This window comes from Mustela lutreola, chromosome X, assembly GCF_030435805.1.
Source record: "Mustela lutreola isolate mMusLut2 chromosome X, mMusLut2.pri, whole genome shotgun sequence".
Classification (NCBI taxonomy): Eukaryota; Metazoa; Chordata; class Mammalia; order Carnivora; family Mustelidae; genus Mustela; species Mustela lutreola.
In genome coordinates this window covers 94,640,269-94,666,276 of record NC_081308.1, presented here as the reverse complement: position 1 = coordinate 94,666,276, position 26,008 = coordinate 94,640,269, and the positions used below count along the sequence as shown (strand labels likewise).

At 38.6% G+C, this 26,008-nt stretch overlaps 1 protein-coding gene across 2 annotated transcripts in view; it reads left to right on the top strand.

Moving 5' to 3' along the window:
- AMMECR1 (AMMECR nuclear protein 1) overlaps positions 1-26,008 on the top strand; it is a 120,974-nt gene that overhangs the window by 89,582 nt on the left and 5,384 nt on the right. For both annotated transcript variants that reach the window (XM_059156578.1, XM_059156577.1), the window contains 3 exons: positions 8,932-9,046; positions 22,928-23,018; positions 24,442-24,538. In XM_059156578.1, coding sequence (XP_059012561.1) covers positions 8,932-9,046; positions 22,928-23,018; positions 24,442-24,538 — 303 coding nt within the window. The remainder of the gene's footprint in view (positions 1-8,931; positions 9,047-22,927; positions 23,019-24,441; positions 24,539-26,008) is intronic.

The window sequence follows — 26,008 nt, the reverse complement described above, 5'->3', positions numbered from 1 at the left end:
AATATTAGCAAACTGAATTCAGCAGTACATTGAAAGAATCCTATACCATAATCAAGTGGAATTTATTCCAGTTAAAATCTGCAAACCAGTCAGTCTAATACACCACATTAACAGAGTGAAAGATTAAAATTCTATGATCATCTCAGAAGATGCAAAAAAAGCATTTGACAAAGTTTAACATTCATTTATGATAAAACCTCTCAACAAAACAGGTATAGAGGAAGCATACCCTCAACATAATAAAGCCCATATATGACAAACCCTCAGCTAATATAATACTCAATGGTGAAAAGCTCAAAGTTTTTCTTCTAAGACCAGGAACAAGGTAAGGATGCCTAATCTACCCATTTTTTTTTTTAATCAGCATAGTATTGGAAGTCCTAGCTACAGCAATTAGGCAAGAGAAAGAAATAAAAGGCACAAAAATTGGAAAGGAATGAGTAAAGCTGTCACTATTTACAGATAACATGATTCTATATATAGAAAACCCAGAAGATTCCACAACAAAAACTGTTTGAATAAATGAATTCAGTGAAGTTACAGAATACAAAATTAATATACAAAAATCTGTTGCATTTCTGTACACTCATAATGAACTATCAGAAAGAGAAATCAAGAAAACAATTCCATTATGATCATATCAAAAATAATAAAATACCTAGGAATAAGTTTAACAAAGGAGGTGAAAGATCTGCACACACCGAAAATTATAAAACATTAATGAAAGAAATTGAAAAAGACACAAAGAAGGGCAAAGGTAGTCCATGCTCATGGATTGGGAGATTTAATATTTTTAAAATGCCCATACAACCCAAAGCAACCTATAGATTCAGTGAAATCCCTATCGAACTTCCAATGGCATTTTTCAGAGAACTAGGGTAATTCTAAAGTTTATGTGAAACTACCAAAACAAAAAGCAAAAATCGTGAGTAGCCAAAACAGTTTTAAGGAAGAAAAAGAAAGCCAGAGGTATCATACTCCCAGACTTCAAACTATACCACAAAGCTGTAGTAATTAAAACAGTATGGTACTGGAATCAAAACCAGACATACAGATCAGTGGAACAGAATAGAGAGCCCAGAAATAAACTTGTGCATGTATGGTGATCTGCGGCAAGGGAGGCAAGAATATATAATGGAGAAAGGACAACGTCTTCAATAAATGGTGCTGGGAAAACTGGACAGCTACATGCAAAAGAATGAAGCTGGACCAATATCTTATACCATATACAAAAATTAACTAAAAATGGAATAAAGACTTGAATATAACACCTGAAACCATAAAACTGCTAGAAGTAAACATAGGTGGTAAGTTCCTTAACATCAGTCTTAGTGATATTTTTTTTGATCTGACTCCAAAGGCAAGAGAAAAAAGCAAAAATAAACAAATGGGACACATCAAAAGCTCCTGCACAGCAAAGGAAACCATTAACAAAACAAAAAGGCAGCCTATTGAATGGAAAAAGAAATCTGCAAATCATATATCTGATAAGGGGTTAATAGCCAAAATATATAAAGAACTCACTACAACTCAATAACAGCAAAAGTCCTTTTAAGTAATAAGCAGAAGATATGAATAGACATTTTTCAAAAGAAGGCATACACATGACCAGAAGACATAGAAAAAGATGCTGTCCATCACTAATCATCAGGGGATGCACATTACAACCATAATGAGTTATCTCCTTACACCTGTCAGGGATCACTTTACACTTATCAGAATGGCTGTTACCAAAACCACAAGAAGTAACACATGTTGGCGAGGATGTGGGAAAAAAGGAAGCTTTATGCACTGTTGTGGAAATGTACATTGGTATGGCCACTGTGGAAGGTTCTTCAGAAAATTAAAAATAGAAATGCCATGTGATCCAGCCATTCTACTACTGGGCAGAAATGGAAACACTAATTCAAAAAGATATATACAACCCTATGTTCTTTGCAGCATTATTTACAATAGCCAAGATAGGGAAAACAACCTAAGTATCCATCAGAGGATGAATACATTAAGAAGATCATACACACACACACACACACACACACACACACACACACACACACACATACGACTACTAGTCAGCCATAAAAAAACCAAAATCTTGAAAAGAATGAAATCTTGCCATTTGTGCAACATGAATGAACCTTAAGAGTATTGTGTGTGTGATAGAGAAATACAAATACCATATGATTTTATATATGTGGAATTTAAGAAACAAAACAAGAACAAACTAACCAAAACAAAACCCTGATTCATAGATACAGAGAACAGATTGGTGGTTGCCAGAGGGGAATGGAGAGTTGAGCAGACTGAAATGGGTGAAGGGGATCAAGAAGTATTACTTCCAGTTATAAAAGGAGTCATGGGATGTACTGTACAGCATGGGGAATATAGTAAATAATATTGTAGTAAGTTTGTATGGTGACAGATGGTAACTAGATTTACTGTGGTGATCATTTTGCAGTATATCTAAATGTCAAATCACTATGTTGTACACCTGAAACTAATTAATATTGTATGTCAACTGTACCTCAATTAAAAAAAAAGATGAACCTGGGTCATAAAGAGAAAATTAAATTGCATTCATTGTACTCAGTAGCTTTTCATCTGAAAAATAATTAAAACAAAACTGTTCCTAGTAGTTCATTTCTAAAACCAAGATAGAGTAGATGCAGAAAATCTGCAGACAGAGCGTTATTGTGGACATTACATGGAGGGAAATGAGGAACACCTGCCATCTACACTAAGCATGTAGCCATCTGTTTCTTTATGTATTTTGTATTTTCCAGTTTTAATTGTGCTCCACTAAATCAGACCCACAACCCATTCTCCCAATTTAAAGGCGAGGTGAGAACTCGTGTTGAGGCTGCAGATCCCTGACAATATTGCTGTGGTTGTCACAGCATGCGGCCGGAAGGGTATGCTTCCCTCCTGGTGGGCAGCTGTAGCTATGACAGAGAGTAAAGGCTTTTAAGAATGTGAGATTAGAGCAATTCAAGACGTTTAAGCTGGCTAATCAGAGGGCAGCAGACGATAACACTGTAAAGCCTAAGTGAATCCTATAAGATGGGAGCCAAATAACACAGGAAAACCTGTGGGACCTACTGCACTTTTGCTCGCCCTCCCTCCTACCTTTTACTCTACCTTGCTTTCTCTTTTTGTCCGTGTGTGTGTGTGTGTGTGTGTGTGTTGTCTATTTTTTTTCTTTTTTCCTTTTTTCACCTCCTGTTTACTTTTCTCGCTTTTTTTTTCCCTCTCTTCCTCTCCATCTTTCTTTGTATATATATACCTTTCTCTTTTTTGGTCCCTCCTTTCTTTCCTTTCCTTTTGTTCCATCCCTTAGTCCTTTCTTCTGTCCCCCATCAATTACCCATCATACCACATTTTGAAATGTATATTAAAATTAATGTTTTAATGTTTATATACATTGAGCACTAAGTAGCTTGTATTTATTATTCTAAAGGGGAAAAACATCCCCCAGTTATGGGACACTTTACCAATGGCTTACAATTGAAAATTTCCTTTTGGGTCACTGCCCTTCCTTCTTCCTTAACCTAACGGAATCATGTCCTTTGTTGTTGTTCTCTACCCTTAGGTTTGATAAATGGTCACTTTTTTTGCATTCTGTTTTACATCCATCATTTTTTTTTTCTCATAATGGAAAACTAAAATTGTTACTTCATGTGAAAGAGAGGCTGTGGATAATTTTTTCAGAATTGGCTTTAGGATTCTAGTATTCTAAGTTTCCAAAATTCAGACATGCCACGTGTGCATTCTGTTCCAGAATCTCTGATGAGGAATGGCAGAATTTCCAGAGGATGGAAACCCCTTGTGAAAAACAGTTTTTTTTAAATTTCAGACTAATGTATGTCTGATTTACTTTTCTTCACCTATCCAAACAGGGATTTTTAAAAAGATTTTATCTACTGATTGATTTAGAAAGAGAGTGCATGCAGGGGGAGAGGCTGAGGGAGAGGGAGAGAGAATCTCAAGCAGACTCGGCGCTGAGCAGGGAGCCCGACACAGAGCTCAATCTCTGGTCCCTGAGATCATGACCTGGGCCAAAATTAAGAGTTGGATGCTTAACCGACTGAGTCACCCAGGCGCCCCCTAAAAGGGATTTTTAATTTTGATTTTGTTTCCTTGTCCTGAAAAATGATGGCCTGGAATGTGAAGCCTTTCTCAGTTTGGTAACTTTCCACTGCTTAACTGATTAAAGTCATCGAAGTTTTAGAAAGTGATGGAATGAAGGAATGAGTGAGTAAATGGCTAGCTAGCTAGATTCATTTAAATCATTTCCGTTGCCTGCTCTGTTGTTTATGATGAGTCTTGTAACAGCTAAGATTTTGCCTCCTTTTGGCTGTTTTTTTTCCCCCTCATAGCTTCCAGGCATTGTCATAAACTTTGATTCTTTGATAGCTAAACTCTTAATTCCTTTTTTTAAATGTTCATTTTCATTAAAGTGCTATTTAACATTAGATATTAACTTTGACAGATGTTAATGCTGCTTCTCAATTAGGTAAAATATATTCTTGGTGAGGTGCCAATTTGAATTGAATATATTTGAATTTGGTATGTGAATTAAACTGTTGTTTAAACCTTACCCATCCATCACATGGGTGATGGAGCAGCTGGCTGGTTCTGTGTATAAGTGCGTTTCTTCCCCCCAGCAATATTTACTTATTTATTTATATTATTTTTAGAGGGGGAGGGGCAGTGGGAGAGGGAAGGAGAGAATCCCAAGCACACTCCTCACTGAGTACAAAGCCCGAAACGGGGTTCCGTCTTGTGGCCCTGAAATCATGACCTGAGCCAAAATAGAGAGTTGGACACTCAACTGATTGAGCCACCCAGGTGCCCCCTCTCCTTCAGCAATATTTAAACATTAGAAAATGGCTTCCTATTATAGCAAAGAGAACTTCATATGAATTTATTACAAGATCTCCTTGTTTGTCAGTTTCTTAGGCAGCATAGAGTATAAATTGCCAGACACTACTTTGGTATGAAATGTTTTCCATGGACAGTATTAATATTTTAAAATCCTTTTTGCTCCTACAGATTTCCAGTAGACAGGAAGTCTGGCTCTATTTACCCTTTGGCTACTAATGAATGCTATTAAATTATTTATCTTCTTTAGGCAGAGGCACTACAGGAATGAGATCAGAATTGCCAAGTGAGGTAAACATTTAATTTTAAAATTAAAAATAATACAAATCCATTCAAAAGTGGCAACTAAAGTGTGGATCCTAGAAGGTATTTTGGACTTGAGTCAGAGAACTAGGGTTGTGGCCCCACCTGCATCACTAACTTGCTGGGTCATTTCAAGCAAGTCACTTCCGGACTCTGGAGGCATGGTTCAGCTTCCCCATGGCATATTCTATATGCTAAAGGAAGCAGGGCTGAGAGAGGCTGAAACCTTGTTTATCAGCTATCCACACCAGCCTAGCAGCTCTGAGGTCAGACTCCAGCTGCATTTTTTGTCTTTTTTTTTTTTTTTTTTTAATAATCCCTTAAATCCTTGCTAGGCTTTCATTGCTAGTTCTTTCCCCCTAGGAATTTGCATTCAGAACTGTTGAGGGCTTCCTACGTTTGGGAATTTTTCTATGCTCATGAATTTAATGAAAAGTTACTTAGAGTTACAAAAAAAATTTCAGAATTAAATGTCTTGTTTGAATGACTGTTTCTGTAAAATCAGACTGTTTTCATCATGACTAATGTACCTTCACTATTTCAGTTTTGAACTTAATACATTTGCGTCCTGATTGTCAGTTTCTCTTATTAGCCATGCTAGTATTCTCCCACTTACGCATTGTTCTCTTTTTTTATTTTTTTAAGCCCAGAATGATTGAGCAACAAGGCTCCATATCATGGGAGTTATATTTTAGGTACTTGAGAATCTCATTGATTTGAAATAGTTTGAATTGCACTAAGCTAAAATTTACCTTTTGTTGGCTTGCTAGGAAAAAAATTAAGCAAAATAAACTTACCTCAGAGTGTTGAGAAAATAACCATATGGCAACTTCAGGATGTGTATTGTTTGACTGGAAAATGCTAGAGAGAGATTTTTATAGCTCTCTTTATTAAAGGAGGTCTAGCGCTCTGATTAAAAAGGCAGACAATAAGAAGGGCTGCTAAGGATATGGGGAAATTGGAACTCTCACACATTGCTGGTAGCAATGAAAGGTACAGCCACTGTGGGAAGCAGTTTGTTAGTTCCTGAAACAGTCAACCATAGAATCACCGTATGACCCAGCAATTCCATTCTTATGTATCTACACCCCAAAGAGACTAAAACCTCTGTCCACCCAGAGACTCATACATGCATGTTTATAGCAGCATTATTTATATTGTTTCCAAAAGTGGAAACAACCCAAATGTTTCTCAGTAGATCGAAGGATCCTAAAATGTGATAAAGCCACACAACTGAAATATGATTAGGCAGTTAAAAAGATGAGGTATGGATACATGCTACAGCATGGATGAAACTTCCAAAACATTCCGGTAAAAAGCCAGACACAGAAGGCCCCATATTGTAGGACTCTCCTAATATGAAATACTCCAGAGTAGGGAAGTCCATAAACAGAAAGTGGATTAATGCTTGCCAAGAGCTGGCGGGGAGCGAAGAGAGGAGCCTGGCTGCTAATGGGTATGGGGCTTCTTTTTGATGTGACAAAATGTTTTCAGATTGGAGAGTGGCGATGCTTGTATAATTCTGTAAATATACTAAAAGCCGTTCAATTGGATACATTAATGGGTGAATTGTATTGGTTTGTGAATTCTGTCTCCATAAGCTATTATATGACAAAAACATTAGCAACTATATTATTCTAATTACTTGAAATTGGAAAAGTGTCTGTAAGTTACATTTTTTGCCAGGGGCTGAAAGGAAGGAAGAGTGGGGAGTTAGTATGGAATGGATGCTGTTTCAGTTGGGCAAGATGGTAAAAATTCTGGAGATGGATGCTGGTGATAGATGTACAACAAGAACGTGCTTATCCACACAGAGCTGTACACTTAAAAATAGTTAAAACTGTAAACTTTATGTTACGTATATTTTACCATGATAGAAAATCTACAATTCTAAGAAAATCACATTTTACATTATTCAAGTGTATAAGGCTTCCTTCTCTCTCTTTCTTTTTAGCAAGAAGATGGAAAGTGTGATCAGCCTTTTGGTTTTTATGCATGAGATTCTTTTGTTTTAGTTTCAGTTCAGCGGCTGGAAGTTCTTTTGTTTCTGTTCAGTATTTGTGTTTGTTAGGAGAGAGGGTATTGGTTATACATACACATATAGGTCTTTATCTTGGCTTTGAGGGAGAACTTGAAAATGCTTTATGAAAATTTATTTGCCAACAGGAAAATAAAAGAGGCCAAACTGTAGGAAAATGTATGTCGTTAAATTATAAAATAGTGAGGGGGGTAGGGATGGGTGGCTGGGTGATGGACATTGGGGAGGGTATGTGATATGGTGAGTGCTGTGAAATGTGTAAGCCTAATGATTCACAGACCTGTACCCCTGGGGAAATAATATATTATATGTTAATAAAAATAATAAAAAAGGGTTGGATGCTCAAAAAATTATAAAACAGTGAAATGCTATTCTCAGAGTATAAATTGTCACAGATGTCCTGATTTTCTTGGTTAATCTTGGCTCCTTGAATGGGAAAAAAACATTATAGCATATATAGAACATATCTGTCTATAAGCATTTTCCTTTGTGTAGTAGGATAGAGCAAACACCCAAATGCATTGAAAACACTCACAAACACAGGGGTTACATTTGTACAATAAAATAAGTGTTTCAGAATCTAAAGGAAGAGATGGAAAAATGGAGAAAAAAAAAAAGAAACTCCAGCAATGAGGAAGTCACTGAAAAAGGAATTAAATGATTTCTAAAGGCCATGGAACATTGTTAAAACTCGAGCAGTTTGTTGGCACTAAGTTTGTAATTTCTACTGATTAATCTATGAAAATAGTTTCTAAGCCTGGCTGCTATATAGCACATTTGAATTTGAATATCCATGGCACAAATGCCAGAAATGCCATTAGTATAAAGTGTAATCAGAGGTATGTTTGTTTTTCTTGACCAGGAACTGGTTTCTTTGAAAAGTATAGGAAACACACAGTGCCTCTGTGTGTGAGTGTGTGTGTGTCTGCGTATTTTCTGTCTCTTCTTCTATTGCAGGAAGAATTATGGTCTTCCAACATCTTTGTCCTTTATAGTAAGGGTTTTTCTAGAATTTTGCACTGTAGTATATTACCCTTGATTATAGGATCCAATCAGAGTTGATGTACTCAGAAATCCATTGATGTGATTAATGGTCTCCTAATCATACTTTTATTGCCTAGATTAGCCCAATTTCCTGTACTTTCACAATTTTTGAGTCATATGTTGAATTATCCTTTATAGGGGGCCTGAAATCCTTGTATTTTTAGTCTGTAATTTGCATGATTATTTTAATTTTCTTTGATTTCCTTTGCTTGAAGAAAATGAAATTTTGATCTTTTTTGAACTCTTTGAGTGCTGTTCTATGGTAATGGACAACCTAATATGAACTTTTTTTTAACTATATACATATTTTTTCCCATCAGCCCTAGATCTAGAAGTCTTCCTACAAATTTCCACTAGTCTAGGTTTTATTCTTCTCAAAAAGTAAAGTAAAAAATAGTCTCAGATTCTACAAGTAATAGGGAAGTACACCAGGAAATGACTGTACAGGAAATGTAATTGATGATTCGCTCTTTACAATTGGTTACAAGATTGGCTAATAAACAGTCTATTGAATGAAAAAAAAAATGACTTCTAAAATCTTTGGGGGCCTTTAAATACATTTGAAGATTTTTTTTTGATCTCTTACCTTTTTCAAATGTCTGCATTTGAAATTCAGACTTTCTCATATCTAGTGGTTGCTTTAATATTTGCTTTGTTTTCAACAGTGCCCTTAAAGATAGCCGTTTCCCCCCAATGACAAGGGATGAGTTGCCACGGCTGTTCTGCTCAGTGTCTCTGCTCACTAACTTTGAAGATGTCTGTGATTATTTGGACTGGGAGGTAAGACTATAGAAATTTTTGAAAAAAAAAAGAAGGTAACTCCTGAGTAAATGTTAAAAAGTAGGCCCAGGAAACAACTCTTTCAGCCCATTCTTTATTATAGTGGAGATGGAGAGGAAGGTGAATAAAGAAACCTCACGTTTGATCAGTGAGATATCAGTGAAGGAGTTGTGTTGTTTTGTTTTTAAGGCAAAGCGCCATGTGTTGCTTTAATCCCCAAACTGAATTTGCTGTTTATTTTTGTCCTTTTACTTTACCACAGCACCCATAAAACTGTTAATAAGTAGTGAAAAGGACTGATTGGAATTTATTTTTCTTCTTATTTCCATTCTAATGTACTTCGGTGTAACTGCCACCCAGCAGTTAGGTGCTCAGAGGAAACTTCTCAGAAGGAAGGAGCCAAAGAGTGAGGATAATATGCCAGTTGGGGAAATCAGCATGTGGATACAGAACAGGGTGTCCATTAACTGCAGTTAAATCATGTTAATTCATTCTTGGCTACCTTACTTTATGCACTTAAACCCGCTAACAAACAATATTAAGGTTTTATCTCGGTGATCTCTGAGCATTGTCATGATTGAAGTAGCCTAGATTAGTCTTATTTTTTATTCTTTAGTGTGTGGTGTTGGGTTTTTAAGGAAGTTCAGAGAGGTTCTCAACAAACAAATCAGCATGATTTGTTTTGCTTGTTGCTGGGAGATAGTCGAGTGTATGTCTATGAAATTTCACACACAATTGTGCATACATTATTGAATGCCTGCTGGGTTCAAGGCACTGGGCTACATACACAAGAGTCCTAAAATCTGGTCCCCGCCATAAAGCATCTTTCAGTCTAATGGCAGAGAAAAGAAGTATGTACCAAGCATAAAGGAAGAAGTACTACAAGAATGAAACAATGGGAATTCAGTAATGCGCTTAGCATTCTCTCGCATAAACACTCATAAATGACATGACTATATCTTTATGCTATAACATGTTTTAATTCTACTGACTTTTTAGAATGACCATGTCCCATGGTAACTGAGATATTCTGCCTTGTGGACAGATCACTGTCCTGATAATTAATTGGACTTGAATTTTAATTTGCGATTTGCTCATGAGACTTTGTGAGACTTTGGACATCTTATTCCACTGCCATTCAGTTCTCCACATACAGAATAAGACATTTCTAAGGTTCTTAACCTTCATTGGAAAAAATCCCTATGATATAAATTATTGTTGTTAGGCCAAAGCTTTAAAAAAAAACACATTCTGCCCAGAGTAGGATAAAAGACTTCTTCTGAGTTTTGGAATACATAGGGTTTTTTGGGGTATTATCAGAATATGAAAACATTCAGGGAAGTTTTGTAATGGGAAAAATAAAATTAATTGATAGTGTTGAACCTAGCAAAGTTGGATTGGGTAAAAATTTTCACAGAATTAAAAATCCTGATTGCTTTCTATAAGTTCATTGTTCCTATTTGAATTTTTCTTAAAATCTACCCATGTCATAGAAACATTCCTCAATACTTTATTTTTAAATGATCCCAAATTATATCCCTTACTTATTAACCAGTATTAAAATTTGAGTGGTTCTTTTAATGTTTTAAGGCCAGTGCTTCCTCTTCTCTAGCTAGAATTTTATTTCTGCTTTCTGAATTGCAGAGTGCCTGGGGGGTGGGGTCATAACAGAGTAAAGCCTGAAATCTAGAGATTACCAAGCTACAAAAACACGCCTACTCTTGCTTGCCACCACTGAGTTGGAAGTACAGTTGTGTGTGTTGGGGCGGGGGGGGGGTGTTGCACATGCAAACATGTGAGCATGTTTGACATGTAAATGAATGTATATTTCATAAATATGCATGCATGTATTTGGAGGGAAGGAAAAATTGGAGGATTCTATAGTAGTTCAATAAATATGAGCAAGCACAGAGTATACCACCATCATCTTGCTTGAAGCCCACTTCAAGCACTGTCTACAGCTAAAATTAACCCTCATACCTTGTATATTGTATATTTAATACATTCCTCGAGGCTTAAATATTGGTGTCTATTTAGTGATGCTTTCCGATTAAAATAACAACAACAAAAATAAATATATTTTTGTGCTTTTAACATACAAGTGTTTGAAAGTGAATTTTAGGTCCTGCTAGAATGGCTATGCTAAGAGGGAAAGACTGTCCTTTTCAGTTAGTTTGTCATGGTTGTAAGTATTTAGCATAAGAGAATTTGTTCCCAAAGAGTAAGAGTGAAAATTGCATTTTATTAAGTACAAGAATGTGACTTGGACTTTAAAAAATTACCATAGTCAGTTCTTACAAGTGGAATGGTATTATCATGTGGGGATGATGTCATAAGGGTCATCCTTAATAGTTCTGAAAAAGCATTGGTTACTTGAAACACAAAATGCCAAAGTAGAATTCAAAACATTCTTTTAAAGTATATGTCAAAGCATTTCTGCTCCTAGGTATATACCCCAAAGAAATGAAAACAGATATTGAAACAAAAACCTGTACACAATGTTCATAGCAGCGCTATTCATAATAGCCAAAAGGTAGAAATAACCCAAATGTCTATCAACAGATAAATGGATAAACCAAATTCGGGATATCTGTACAATGGAATATTAATCAGCCGTAGAAAGAAATGAAGTAGTGACATGGATGAACCTTGAAAACATTATGCTAAGTGAAAGAAGCCAAGCACAAAAGGCCACATACTGTATGATTCTGTTTATATGAAATATGCAGAATGCGTGTATTCACAGAGATAGACTGTGTTAGTGGTAGCCAGGGGTTGGGGGAGGGGCTGAATGAGAAGTGACGGCTTTTAATGGGTCCAGGGTTTCCATTCAGGGTAATGAAAAAATTATGGAACTGGATGTTGTATGGCACTGCAAATGTACTTGATGCCACTGAATTGTACACTTTCAAAGCATTTTTACATGATGTATATTTTATCACATAAAAAGGCATATATGCATCTGCATGTATATTTAAACCTATTGTCCATAATAGTATGGTAATTCTAATTTATTGAAGAAGAAAACTTTGAAAATTAAAAAAATTATAAAGAAAGGCAAGCCATTTGTAATTACACTGTTCTGAGATAACCACTGTTAACATTTTGGAATATTCCTTTAAATTATTTTTCTGTGTCTTTGTATCAATAAATATGCCTATTTGTTCATGTAACGGAGATCATATTGAATATACAGTCATTATTAAAAAGGATTGTGGAAAAGTCTTTGTTTATGGTTTACCTTTATCAGTTAATGATTCATATTGCAAATTTCCTTTATGAGGGGGGGTCCAGTCTATATCATGAAAGGATACATTTCACTTTGAGAAATTTCAGGCTAACAAATAGGTACAACTTTTCTTCTAAGAATGAAATACCCTATTCACCATAAGTTAAGTCTAAATTTAACCTGAAATGTATAGCGCTCTATATGTTGATGCCACAGGGGAAACAGGAGATGATGACAGAATTTTAATAGAGAATTTTTAAGGCAGAGATCAGTAACGGGTATGTTTGATATTAACAGAAGCCTCTCACCTAGGGCTTTTCTGGTAGAAGTACCGTTTGAGAGTTGACCCCCACTGGTGAAGCGTGTTACTGCAATAGAATTCCTAATTAAAGAGGCGAAAATGCCCAGATCAAAGCAGAAGAGAGCAAAGTCTAGAAGTCCCAAAGCATAGAGGTGAGTCACTTTGGTAACAGGAGAGACATCCCTGTGGTCATGAAGATGAGGGACGTGACCAGTGGTCATAGCCACTTAATTTTCAAATGATCAGGAAACAAGTGAACCACCACAGGGCTGGCTACTGTCTTTCTCTTTTCCTCAAGGTTTTTAACTGATCCTGTCTGGGACCTCTCTTTTGGTAACATGTCTCTGTTTGTAGAGTGGAAGTTAATAGGAAGGTAGGATTTATAGCAATCAGACTTTAATTTAGAGGCTAGAATGCTTCTCTTTGATAACATGAGGAACGTCTGATAAATGGTTTCACAAGTGGATGTAATTGGTTTCATTTCAAGATTGAATTGGCAGAATGATCAGTAATGCCTCCATGTTATATTTCCTCAACATAAGAATCATAACATGTAAGATGAGCGTCTATGGGTAGCCTCTCAAGGTAGTGATTAAAAACAGCAAAACCATCCACAAAGACCACACCGACAAATTGCAACACCCGCCCCGCCCTCCTAAGAATTGCTCATCATTGCCCCCATCATGATCTACTTCTTGCCCTGGTAGGTATGAGAAGGATGAAGAGTTGAATGATTTGGAGGAGAAAAAAATTCATTAAGTGGTAAATTGAGATATCTACCTGCCAGGCTAAAATGGTTGTTAGATGAGGAAAATTGTACCGCCCGGGTGACATCGGAAGTGATCTGCCTTGTGTCTGGACACTAAAATTATGACCGTGGTTAGGTGTTCTTCTGTCGACAGCATTCTCTTAATTCCATATGACAGGATGATGGACAGGCATGGTGCTTCAGAAAGAAAGAAAAGCTCTTGCAGTGTGTAGAATCCCTCTCAAATAATCTATAGGCTAGAATTGGTGTAGTCACATGATTTGGGAGTCATGTTTGTTTTTCAAGATGTGAAAGGATTTAAAACCAAGGACATTACAACAGTCGGAGTTTGACCTGAAGGGTGATGCTAGATGTATTACCTCGTGACTGCTCATTTGCAAGATGATATAAATGAGTAAGCTTTTTGCTTGTTGAGGAACTTGTATACAGCCAGTATACAACCTGTGATCTTACAGGGGGAGCTCACATTGCAGTCTACTGCCTAGAAGACAAAGTATTTTCAAAATTGTCATCGGGGATCTCCTATTTCTGTGCTTTAGAGAACAGATCATTTTGGAGGCATGAGGAAGATACATTTTCTGTAATCGGAAGTAGACCATTAGATCATGTTTTAATAGATCGGTAACATTTTTCACGAGCCATAAGGCACTTTTAGTTCTATCTAGCTCCCTGGATCACTGCTATCTCAACTGTGTATACAGCTGTCACTTGGGGAGCGCATCGTGGCCCTAAGACAGACTGTTCCTTTCTAGCACCCAACACTTGAAATCAACCCATGCTGGGTGGGGCGGGCCAGCATGATTCTTATATGATATCAAAAACCTATCCCTGGACTACAGAGCTAGACCCCAAGCCCCTAGTCTAGCTTTGTCCCTAATGTACCCAAGCATCTGTCATTGTCCATGAGCTTGTTCAACTCTCAGTACTCGGGGGTGCTGCACACACTTTAAAAAGCACACCTCTTGAGTGAGCACAGGTCCATTTCTGACATGTTCGGTTGCAGTTAATAATAGTGCACTTTTGTAACAACCTTCAGGAGCGTAAATAGATGAGATGAGTAAATTGACTATCGTCATTATCTCTCATATATTTTAGAAGGTCATGATCTCCTTCTTACTCCTTCAAGGTTTACATTTTTCTAGCTCCTCTCAATGTACCACTGAAAACAGTTTCCATTCAGACACAGATGTTTAGCATGACTCACCCAGTGAAATGACTTCTTGTCGTATATGTTCTGTCCACCGCCCCCTTCATGATTTTTCCCTATGCTATACACCATGCTTTGCTTCTCTTTTAAGATTCCCACCTTTGGGGCACCTGGGTGGCTCAGTCAGTTATGCGGCTGCCTTCGGCTCAGGTCATGATTGCGGGGTCCTAGGATTGAGCCCCACGTCAGGCTCCCCCAGGAGTCTGCTTCTCCATCTCCCTCTGCCACTCCCCACTGCTCATGCTCTCTCTCTTGCTCTCATTCTTTCTCTCAAATAAATCTTTAAAAAAAAAAAAGATTCTGACCTTTGGGGAAAAAAAACCATATACGGGGCTGCGGAGGCTTTGTATATCTAGGAAAATGCTTTTCATGGTATTTTCTGAAGGACCCTGAGATTTTTGTATAAGATATCGCTATTGTTACAATAATTTAGCCTTTGTTCTGGTGCTCTATTTAGAAATTTTTTTTTCAAGTACTGTGGAACATTGGAGAAAGGAGTACTTCAAGCTTCCTGACCATCTAGTAAGAATTTGCTGTGAATCAACACTTCAGTGTATTAGAAACCTAGTGAGAAAGCAAGCCGAACAACGTGAAGTAACTTCTAGAAGGTGATTTAACACATGGAAATTTCCATTAGCTTTTGGTACTGTTGGTAAAATGGGCTTGCACAGTATGTTCTCCAGCCTCCTCCAATTGCTTCCTGCTTTTCTCCCACCATGTTGTTTCGTTGACGGGGGCAGCATTTCCCTGCTTCTTCCGCCAAATCCACAGACCCTTCCAGCCCTTTCCCTAGTAGTTGTATTATACTCTGCTCTTTCCTGGGTCTCTGTTTCCTCACCAGGACGTTGGAGAAGTTGGACTAAATAATACCCATGGTCTCTTTGGAGGCTGACACAGTGTGATTCTGTGACTCCCCCCCCCTTTTAAAAATGGCTTCTTTTTCATTTTACTTCCAGAGAACAAATCACCACTAACCACTAAGATGTCATAAGACGTCCCTAACTTTTAAAATAGCAAGGTGGCAACGAAGGTGAAAAACAGTCCAATTTTTGAAATTTGACATCCCATCTTCCCTTTCCACCAAAGAATTCTCTTCAGGGGGTTACCTGGCTGGCTCAGTGGGTTAAAGCCTCTGCCTTTGGCTCAGGTTATGATCCCAGCATCCTGGGATGGAGCCCTGCATTGGGCTCTCTGCTCAGTGGGGAGCCTGCTTCCTCCTCTCTCTCTGCCTGCCTCCCTACCTACTTGTGATAAAATCTTAAAAAAAAAAAAAGAATTCTCTTCAGGAAGACAAAATATTCTTAACAGCCAATGCCTTGTTCTATTACTGCATCATCCCCTGGTTTAGGTCAACATTATATGTATAAATCTAAATTAAGCTATTAGGGAGTGACTGTTCACTTGACAAAGATAGTTTGCTTCGCAGAAGTACTCACTCTAGGATTTCTTTACTACCTTCCTGGTGACTTCAAAATTAATCCATTTACACAAATGCAACACATATGTAATCTTTTAGGAACAAATCTCTTTGTAGATGGAGCAAAACTACATTGAGCTAGATACTCATGTATAGTTTAACCCATATAACATTCTCCTATTTCTTATCAGACAAACAACATTATTTCACCTTGAATATGTTGGCCAAGAGGTGCCCCCCGCAACCTTTGAAAAGCAAACTGATTCCCGTGTCTAGGTTTTAAGAACACTTCCTAACTTGAGTTTGTGTGTAAATTCACTCCCTTCCTCATCCCCTTAAAAAATGGTAGGAATGCATTTTTCTAACTTTTGATGAAAAGCAGGCTTTTTATTTAAAGGTCACCTGTGTTGCCTGAACTTTCCTTGGAAAGCTTCAGGATGTTCAGATTTTAAGGAATGCTCATTATAATTAATCATTACAGAGAATTGAGGGTTTTTTTTTTCCTTAATTGCACACTGAGCTATCACTTGTTCTCTGCAAAACCTCAGCTAAGAACAGTCTCTTTCCTTGCACATGATACATAAACATGTTTGGCTTCCTAGCCTTTCAAAGCACTTCATCATTAGCTGTGCTTTATTTTTAAAATCTTAACTAATTCTTTAAAAGTTCATAAGGGGTGATTATTAGCTAGTTTAGGTATCATAGAGCTGTGTGTCTGCTATTAGTTAAAGTAAATGTTATCAGATTATTGTTTGGTGGCCTTTGTGAAATAAATTGGCAGGCTTGTGTTCCTGATAGACAAGATGTCTGAGTCTCCTACATGAATCAAATTTGGCACTAATTGGCCCTTTGGTAAGCTCTGCAAAAGGCAAGAATTGGCCCATGGAGATTGAACTAATTTCTAAAGCAAAAGGTGACCCATTTGCAGGGATTTGAGAGAAGAGCAGTACATATGCATTTGGGTCTAGGAGGTCTTTGAGGTCATTGTCACAAAATAACAATAGAAAAAATAACTTCCGCTGACACAGACGATGAAGCAGTTTTCGGAGTAGAATATATTAAAAGGTGACTTGTGCTCAAGTGGTGGCTTTGTACTCGGTTACCCTGTTACCGTCTTTGACTTATTTTTCCATTATTCCTTCTGTTTCTGGAAGCATCTCACTCAAAGGAGATTTGAAAGTGAGGACAGCTATAGACACCGGTCAGATAACAGACTCAAAACAACCCAACAGGATAGTCCTTGGTGTTGTCCTAGTTGGCTCAGGAGATTATTTTTTAAGGCACTAAGCAAGAGTTGTTTCTGGGTGGTCCTAGGATGGCAGGCCATCTTTATTTTCCCCTTTGTACTTTTCTAAAGAGATTTTTGTGTGTGTGTGCAGTAATATGCATGTACTATTTTTCCAAACGGGAAAAAAATATGCATGTTTGTGGTTGGTGAGGTTGACAGAAGTAAAAATTACTGAGCCCAAAAAGTGATTTTTGACAATGTTATTCTTTAAATGTATTATTTGGTGAGATTCTGAAGTGTTAAGTGCTAACAATTGTTAAGTGTTCATTGTTAATCAGATGGGCACCTTCCAAACTTCAGACTTAGGAAATTGGTGGGTGGGTTGAGGTGGTGTAAATTCCCAATTTTGAGGATTTGATGGGAAGATCTGGACAATATGTTGTCTACATTTTTATTTTTTTTTTATTTTTGGTAGGATTGCGATTGAGGGAAGTGATTCATTAGGATCTGTACAAATTGTCATCAGCCTTTATGACTAAAATCTTAATTTTTCTTGCCCCAAAAAGAATTATTCAAGAGGATAAACTTGGAGCAGGCCCAAGTTTGGAATATTTTCCTCTTTTATGGTGAATTTGTTTTCACTGGGAGAAGAGTCAGCGTCTTCAGAAGGCCGAGTTGGGGGTGGGCAGAAGGTTCTGTGGGGCTATGAGGGAGAAAGTGGAACGTGTCGCATTGTGGCTTTGGGGCTTCTAGGAGAAATACCACATATGGCTGTTTCCTCCCAAGAATATAAGAAACTCCAGACTCTGGGTCAGACCCATGGGCTGTCCAAATGCAGTGTTTGTTTCTGTCTGTGGTACCATGGGCTGTTTTGTGAAAGAGCATGTGTATCTTCTATGATGCCAGCCTCTAAAGGTTAGAGGGTGTGCCAAATATCCTGAGCTCCTCTCATTAGGAACAGAGTCCTTTTATTCAGCTCAGTGGAACTGGCATATTGAGTCTGGCAGGTCAGTCTTATGTGAATGACCAGTGACTGGCTACTTTGTTAATTGCAAAGCATATCTTGCCAAATGATAACAAAGACATGTCAAACCACTTTCGATTCCTTGACTTCCTGATATACATGCGCACACACACACACACCACACACACACACGAAAATTCAAGGTGAACCCACTGAAAAATCAGTGGAGTGAGCTAGGGCCATACTGTTTTACAAAGGAAACCCAACATTTGTTAAATGGGGAAGACTGGGGCTTACTGGGCATGTGCTAAGACAGGATGAGCCTGGGGAGGCAATTGGTTTTAATGGTCAGGATGTGATCAGGGGCAGATTCAGTTTTAAGGGTCAGGACTGTGGAGGTAATTGTGGATCCAAATGGTCCAAGGCTCATGTGGCACCTACTTGACTTAGCCAGAGCATGTTTTATGCTCACTGATACTTTTAGCCAGATGACTCCTTTTCATGTTTGAGCGTATCTGAGGTTATTGGCTTGTTGATTGGGTTCACAAATAACAGTAAGGCCCTTTTCTAGTGCTCTTAGTGGCTTACAGGATGAACACTTGCCTTATAGACAGATTAGGGGCTATCAAATTTGATGCAGTTGTGAGGAGCAGAATATGGATATGTATTATAATGGGGTGCGAGGGGGGCGCTTTTTAAACAGTCCTGTTTCAAGAGTCACTGCATTAGATGATAAAAGTTGTAAATGAAGCCACATTTCTAACAAGGGACCAGATAACGAGGATAAATGAAATCTGCAGAGAGTCTAGAAGCTTCATTTTAGCCATTATTTATAATCTCTTCTCCTACCAAACCTTTTACGATGTAGCAAAATTGATTAATTTGCATGTATGTCTCTGTGTGTGCCCACATGCTCTCTGACAGAGAGTGAGCAAACAGAGAAATGGACAAGAGGAAAGACGATGGGGTCAGGTGCGGCTGGGGATGCATAATCCCCAAACTGAATAATCAACTCTGGTATAATCAAGATATATTTGGGGGTCCTAACATTAATCTCGATATTTAATCATTCTGGGCAATGTTAAAAACAAATGGCTTTAGAATAGCGTTAATAAAAATCACTCACTATGTAATGGTTCAGAATAAATATGGCTTTCTTTTTAGCATGAAATAGGAATCTGTTGAACAGGTCTTACTGTTCTCTCGGCACACACAGATACAGCTCTGTTTAATTCCATATCCTCTTATCTATAAGTCCTACATTTAATTTACTACCATTCGAGTTGATTTATAGCTTTGCTTAGCAAAAGTACAGTCTTGATTAAAAGGATATTATCACAGCTGATGGGCCTTGAAAGCATTTTTTTTTCTCAGACCTTCTAATAACTTTGACAGTGACCTACAGGCTCCCATAAGGCTAGATCTGCAAGTCTCCCATTTTTGCCTACCTGGCCATACTTTGGGCAATGGTGGTTAGGGGTAAGTGAGAGGTAGGAGGGTAACATAGTCTTCCCATATGCTACATCATGATCCATCCCTAGAAATGGAAAGTTACTATGACACTGTGGTGGAGTTTTAGCGGAAGTTTGCTTCAGGGAATCCCAGTTCCCTGGTTAGCCGAACGATCTCTTAGTTAGCGGGTAATTGCAACTAGAACTTTCCTCTCTTGGGATGCTGCTTGGTGGAAGGATTCTCCACTGTGTCTCAGAGAGGATTTGATTAGTATACATGAGGGTTACATTTTGGAGTTGCAGCTGGGGCTGATTCCTCCCTCAAACAATACAAAATTCATTTTGGTGCTCTTGTCAGCGGAGATGACTTAATTTGCAAAGCCAGTGATTTCCACAGGTTGGCCAGATTCTGTCATTCACCACAGCAGGCCATTTTCCACTCTCCTGTTTTGATTGCACAGTATGACTACTTGGTGGCGTCTATGGTTCTGGGAGTAAGGAAAGTGATGTTGCTCAACAGGTGACAGAAAGCTGTTATGCTCTGATTTGGGTCAGAACATGATTGCCAGTCTCCCAATTCCTCTGGTTGAAGAAATGCGTTACTCTGGTTTGGGCTTTCTATTGCTGTGGGGTGTATTTTTTTTCTTTTTCTCTGAAAGAAGTTATTTTTCCCAAAGGGCTCACTTTAAAAGCACCCTACTTACATTTCCATTTGCAGGTACATTTCAATTGTTCATAATCAGAGGAACATGGAAAAGAACTAAAAATTGTAAATGCGGTACTAATTCTAAATGGGAGAATTTCGATAATTTTTTTTGTTGTATCAAATTTGTGAGGCTTCTGAAAATGCAAAAGTCAATCAGTTGTATCCATGAGTAATTTTTATTTTGGTCAGCATGCCCTTCCAGTTTGGTCTTAAGAAGAAGGAGGTTTCCTTCTTTATATTTACATATATACATATAAGCTTTACTGAGGTATTATTCACATATCATACAGCTGGTCATAACCACTTTTAATTGCTAAATTACTAGGCTTTATAATCTCTGATATTTTTGTTAAAGAACACAATGCACTCCTATGAAGAAATGATTAATGTGTCTAAATTACCTCCAATTTGCCTAAATCACTTTTTTTTCAATACACAGCCACAGTTTTTCAGAGTTAGGCCAATTATTAGAGGTTTTCTAGTTAACCTAGAATAAAAATCACCGGGGGAGCTGTTCTTTTTCCAAACCATACTTGCTGAAGCATGAAACCCCCTGAAATTCTGATAAATTTCACAGCCCCCCAAGCCCCCCCACACCAGTTAAACACCCCTGATTTTGTCTAACACTCTCATCTCACAAATAGGGAAACATTCCTCGTCTCAACAATTTTGATTAGACACCTTCATAAACACCAAAATTCTTTCCAATTTGAACATGACAGATTTTTGATAAATTGAGTTGAAGATGCAAAATTCACTTCAGTGAATGATGGGAGCACAGATTATTTATGCTGTGTATTTTAAAAAACAAATTATGAAGGAGCTGCTATGTTGAAGGGAAGAAAAAACTTCAAAGTCACAGATCAGAAAGTCGGTATACAGAAATTGCTGCAAATTTATCATTGTCTCGGGACCGTGTCAGGCACTGGGGAGATTAGGAGATGTCCTTTATCCTGGAAAGGCCTGATAGCTAAACACTCATAGTTCTTCTCAGCTGTCCACAGTCATTTCCCACGGGGTCTGGGAGGCCTTATTGTGTTAGTTTTTAAACAGCTGCCCTGACTGCATCTTCAGCAGAAGGAGATTCATAAGAATACTGATACCATGTAGAAGAAATAGTCACAGAGATAGGCTTTCAGAAAAAAACAAACTTCTCAGAAGATCTGACAGGCTCTAATGGTTGGATGTGTGAAGAAGACCTGGGGAAAGAACAAGACGGATTCTCCAGAGGACTTTTTCTTCCCTGAAAAAGTGGAAGATTTCAGGCTAAGGGCAGAAGCAGCAAAAGAAGTTTGCATGGACCCCTGTTCCTCTTCTAGACCTCTCCGTGCCTACAGATGGAAAGAGGCAAGGCCTATGACTTCACTCACCTGCTCTAAAAGGAAGTCTCTTTCCTGGATGAAAGTGTTGCCCTGGCCTCACCATCCTCCCTCCAGGTCCCTTGGGCCACCTTCCTAAACTCCACTTGGGGACCACTGACCTAAAGTGACTGTAGATTTGGGAGGCCGGAATGGAGTTGTTGTCCTTTTGAAATTGTATTTTTCTTATCAGTGTTCACAAAGAAAACCTTTCTGTGATCCTCAGTTCCGTATATGATCCTATGAAGGATGCGAGGGTGGAAAAAGATCTCTTCTGACTAGATGCTAATCAGTGAAACAGTATGTTACTTTCTTAAAACATTAGCATGAAATTGCCCACATTTACTTAGAGAACTCCCTTTCTTAGGGCATCACTGAAAGTGTGTGTGCTTCCCATGAAGTTATAGTGATCTCTGTGTTCATATATAAGAAACTGCAAAACTACCCTGCCCCAAAGGGATTTGACATCTTTATCACTTGTACATTTAGCAGTACTGCATGAGGGCAATGACATAGATTGCAAAGGTTTGCCACGGACCCACCATATATGTGTGTGTGTGTGTGTGTGTGTGAGAGAGAGAGAGAGAGAGAGAGAGATTTTAGAACAATTACATGGAATGGGCGATGGGGTTGGATCTGGTTGTTGGCTTTTTTCAGCCTTATCTGGGTTTGCTCATCTACATAGAAGTCAAGGTTTTAAAGAGACTAGACAACCAGGGAGTCAGCAGCCCCGGAATTTTTGGAACTTAATCTGAAGTGGCGCTTATACCTGAAAATAGGATGCATGTTTGCTGTCTCTTAGAAGTCAGTTCCCTCGCTCTAGTTCCTTAAAGTTGTGAGCCACTAGTAAGAAGTGGGGGCAGGATTCTTGCCCTTGACTGTCTGATTCTACACACAGCAGTGTGGTTGTTCTAGTTCCAGACAGAATAGCATAGCCCAATACATGCTGGGGATATATCAGTTGATGTTTTCAGTCTCAACAGCCATCATAATGCCCTCAAACTCAAAGTCAGTGCTTTGGAAAGAGAAAAATTGTGTGTGTGTGTGTACATATACATACATACATACATACAGACATGTGTGTGTATATATATATATATATATATATATATATATATATATATATATATGTATGCCCTTCCAAAAACAAGGGGAAAGGAAAAACTGCCTTCTCTTAAAAGTGAAATTATAACCTTTTCTTTCTGTTTCTATAAAGAAGACTGTACTAATAAAACTGCCAATTTCTTTCAGGTGGGTGTACATGGCATTAGAATAGAATTCATCAATGAAAAAGGATCAAAACGCACCGCCACCTACCTACCGGAGGTTGCAAAGGAGCAAGGTCATTGTCGTACTTTATTTCATATGATCTGGGGAAGAAGTCCAACAGATAAACACATTGAAATGCACTTATCTGACTTTGCAGTTGTCAAATGAGAAGAAATGACTCTTCCATCACTGTCACTGCAATGTCTGTATGAGATCAGTGAATTACTCCTAGAGAAGTTGAATCTCTGCACTACAGTTGGAGAGCAAAGACACGCAAAAATCTAACTTTCCCCAGAGCAAAGACTTGTAGAAGTGGGTTTTTTCTTTTTAGGCAGTGGTTTGCTGTGAATTTGAAATGCCCTTTGCCCATAATCCCACTGTGCTATAGCCTTTTGTCATAAACAAGCCTTCTGTCTAATAGCCCCACGGTACATTCATTATCAGTAACAAATGCTTCCTCGTCAGGTGGTTGCCGGGGACTCATCGGCTGCTGTGAGGACTGTAGGTTTCCCATTAATATCAAGAGCACCGAGACGACATGGAGTCTTAGAGTTTGATCGGCTGGGTCCGCACTTCCCTATCAAACATGTTTCTGTGTTGGCAGATAGAGCACAAGCGTTTATGAACCACCACTGTAACCTTAAGGAATTCTTCGCTCTCTAGCACCTTGTCCTTTCTAGCCACTATGAAATTCTAGTTTTCCACGTCAGTTGAAATGAATATTTCTTCTTTATCTTATAGAACTTTTTTATTCCTCATCAGAAAGCATCTGTAGTTGGTTCTCTCCTGTTTGGTTCATATAAATGTGAGCTATATAATCATACAATTTCATGTCATTACACACCCCTCACCCCAACAAGAGAGTTAGTCTTTAAGACAGCTATCGGAAGATTTATTGGGGTTCCTTTCAAAAATGTCTTCAATCCCGTAGTTCCCACTGGCTTCATGGGGGAGGGGCTCGGATATTAAGCACACCATCCCACATCAGAACCAATAAAAATGTCTTCGCATATTTCACACAGATACACTTGATTGACCCCAGAAGGTATCATCAGGGACGGTAGTTACCATGAGTTAGTGTGGTAGTCCTAACTACTACCGAGCTGGCACAAGTGACATTTGGGCTTCTCCCTCCCTTTTAAAGATGTCATTGTTAAAGGAGAGGGCAGTGTTTATGGTTTAATATTGAGACCCACCTGAGCCGTCACTGCCAGCCTCTTAGACTTCTCGTCTTTGAATGTGGTTGAGATAAAAAAAGCTAATGTCGTCAGCCATCACGGGTAGCTAGCACTTAAGGTATATATAGAGAAGCAGGGCCAGAGCTGCTTCTCAACAGGAAGAAGTCTGAGCTCTTCTGTGTGATTGTTTTTAAGACCAATGGAGTTGATGGTATTTGGTGACAGTGACAGCTGACCTCTGCGAAGCCATTTTGTATTTTCCCAAAAGTGCTTGTGACATGCACGTGACTGGTATTTTATCTGGTCTACTCTCCACAGGATGGGACCATATTCAGACCATAGACTCCTTACTGAGGAAAGGAGGATATAAAGCTCCGATTACTAATGAATTCAGGAAAACCATAAAACTGACCAGGTACAGAAGGCATTTTCTAGCACAAGGCTAACCAGTACCTTTCGATGTGTATGTCTATAACCCTTTGACTTCCTTGGTCTCTCTTACTTGCTTCCCTCTTCTGAAACGGAATGGAAATGAATGGCTGGGCCATCCTGGGGGTGGATACGATGGAACCTGGCTCGGCAATAAAGCTTGTGTGATGTTTGAGCCCATCCTTCCCATCCTTAGCATCCTTCCCATCCTGATCCAAAGGAATCACACATCCTGTGTGATTCCTTTGGCTTTACATGAGCAAATCCTCTGAGTCTGTACATTATCAAAGAAAGTTACCAGAAGTAGCCATTGGCTAGCTTTGGACATTGCTTAGCAGAACCCCTGGATTCTGATAAGCACTCTTCAAATTTGAATTTAACCTTAGGATGTTGGCAGTGATAGAAGTCTACCATGGAAGCTTACTGAAAATCACAAGTGAGCTAGACTCACAAATGCCAATTGTATTTCTCTGTGGGATGATGGGAATACTTATTTTTTTAAAAATATCCAACATTTTAGGAAAATGGATTGCTGTTTCCATTTGTTTTGATTCCATAAAACTACAATGAATGCCTATAGTCTAAAATTGGACTTTTCCCAGCCCTGCAGAGTTACACATTTAAAAATGCCTCCCTCTCTTCTTTCCTTGAAGTCAGTCTAGGAGACCAGAAGGGCACATACAAAAATAATGAGGAATATAAGGCAGACTGTGATGGCTAGTGTGAGGTCATAAAGTAGGGAAAGAGGACTTCCAAGAGGGGTGGGGTTAGATAATACACCATTTCAGAGAGGATGTAGGTTTGAGACTGGTCTGGAAGAATGGGTAGAATATATGAGGGTGGGGGAGGGAAGGGATTAATTTAGTGAGTCGAGGCATGTGGGTGGTGAAGTACAGAGCCAAGTTCTGAGGAACGTTCAACAGTCTGATTTGGCCGGTCTTTCAGTGTGCATATAGAAGGTGGTCATGGGAGCAAAACATTGCCCAGAAGGTAGGTTGGGTCATATTATGGAGGGTCTTGAATTCCTGAGTAAGAAGTGTAGACCTGCTTCTAGAGGCAGTAAGTAGCCATTGAAGGGTTTGAAACAGATGGATTTGGGAAGGTGTAGGATTGGAATGGGACACAGGAAGAGGAGTTAGAAGACATTGCTAATTACCTAAGGATCTGGGGCAGCCACCCAAAGGAAGTGAAACAGATCAGAAAACACTGGAAGAAACAAAAGGACTTAGTCATCATTCAGAAGTAGGGAAGAAGAATAAGTCAAGGTTTCACTCCAGATGAAAAAGCACCAAGGCACAAAGCACCCTTTAACCAAGGGAGGGGGCACAGGAGGAGAGTCACGTTTCAGCACTGGTTCTGCATATGAAGTGCTTCCTGGGGTATTTGTATAGAAATGTCCGGTATGTGACTGTAAATGTTCATAGATAGAACTCATGGCCAGAAATGGTGATTTGGG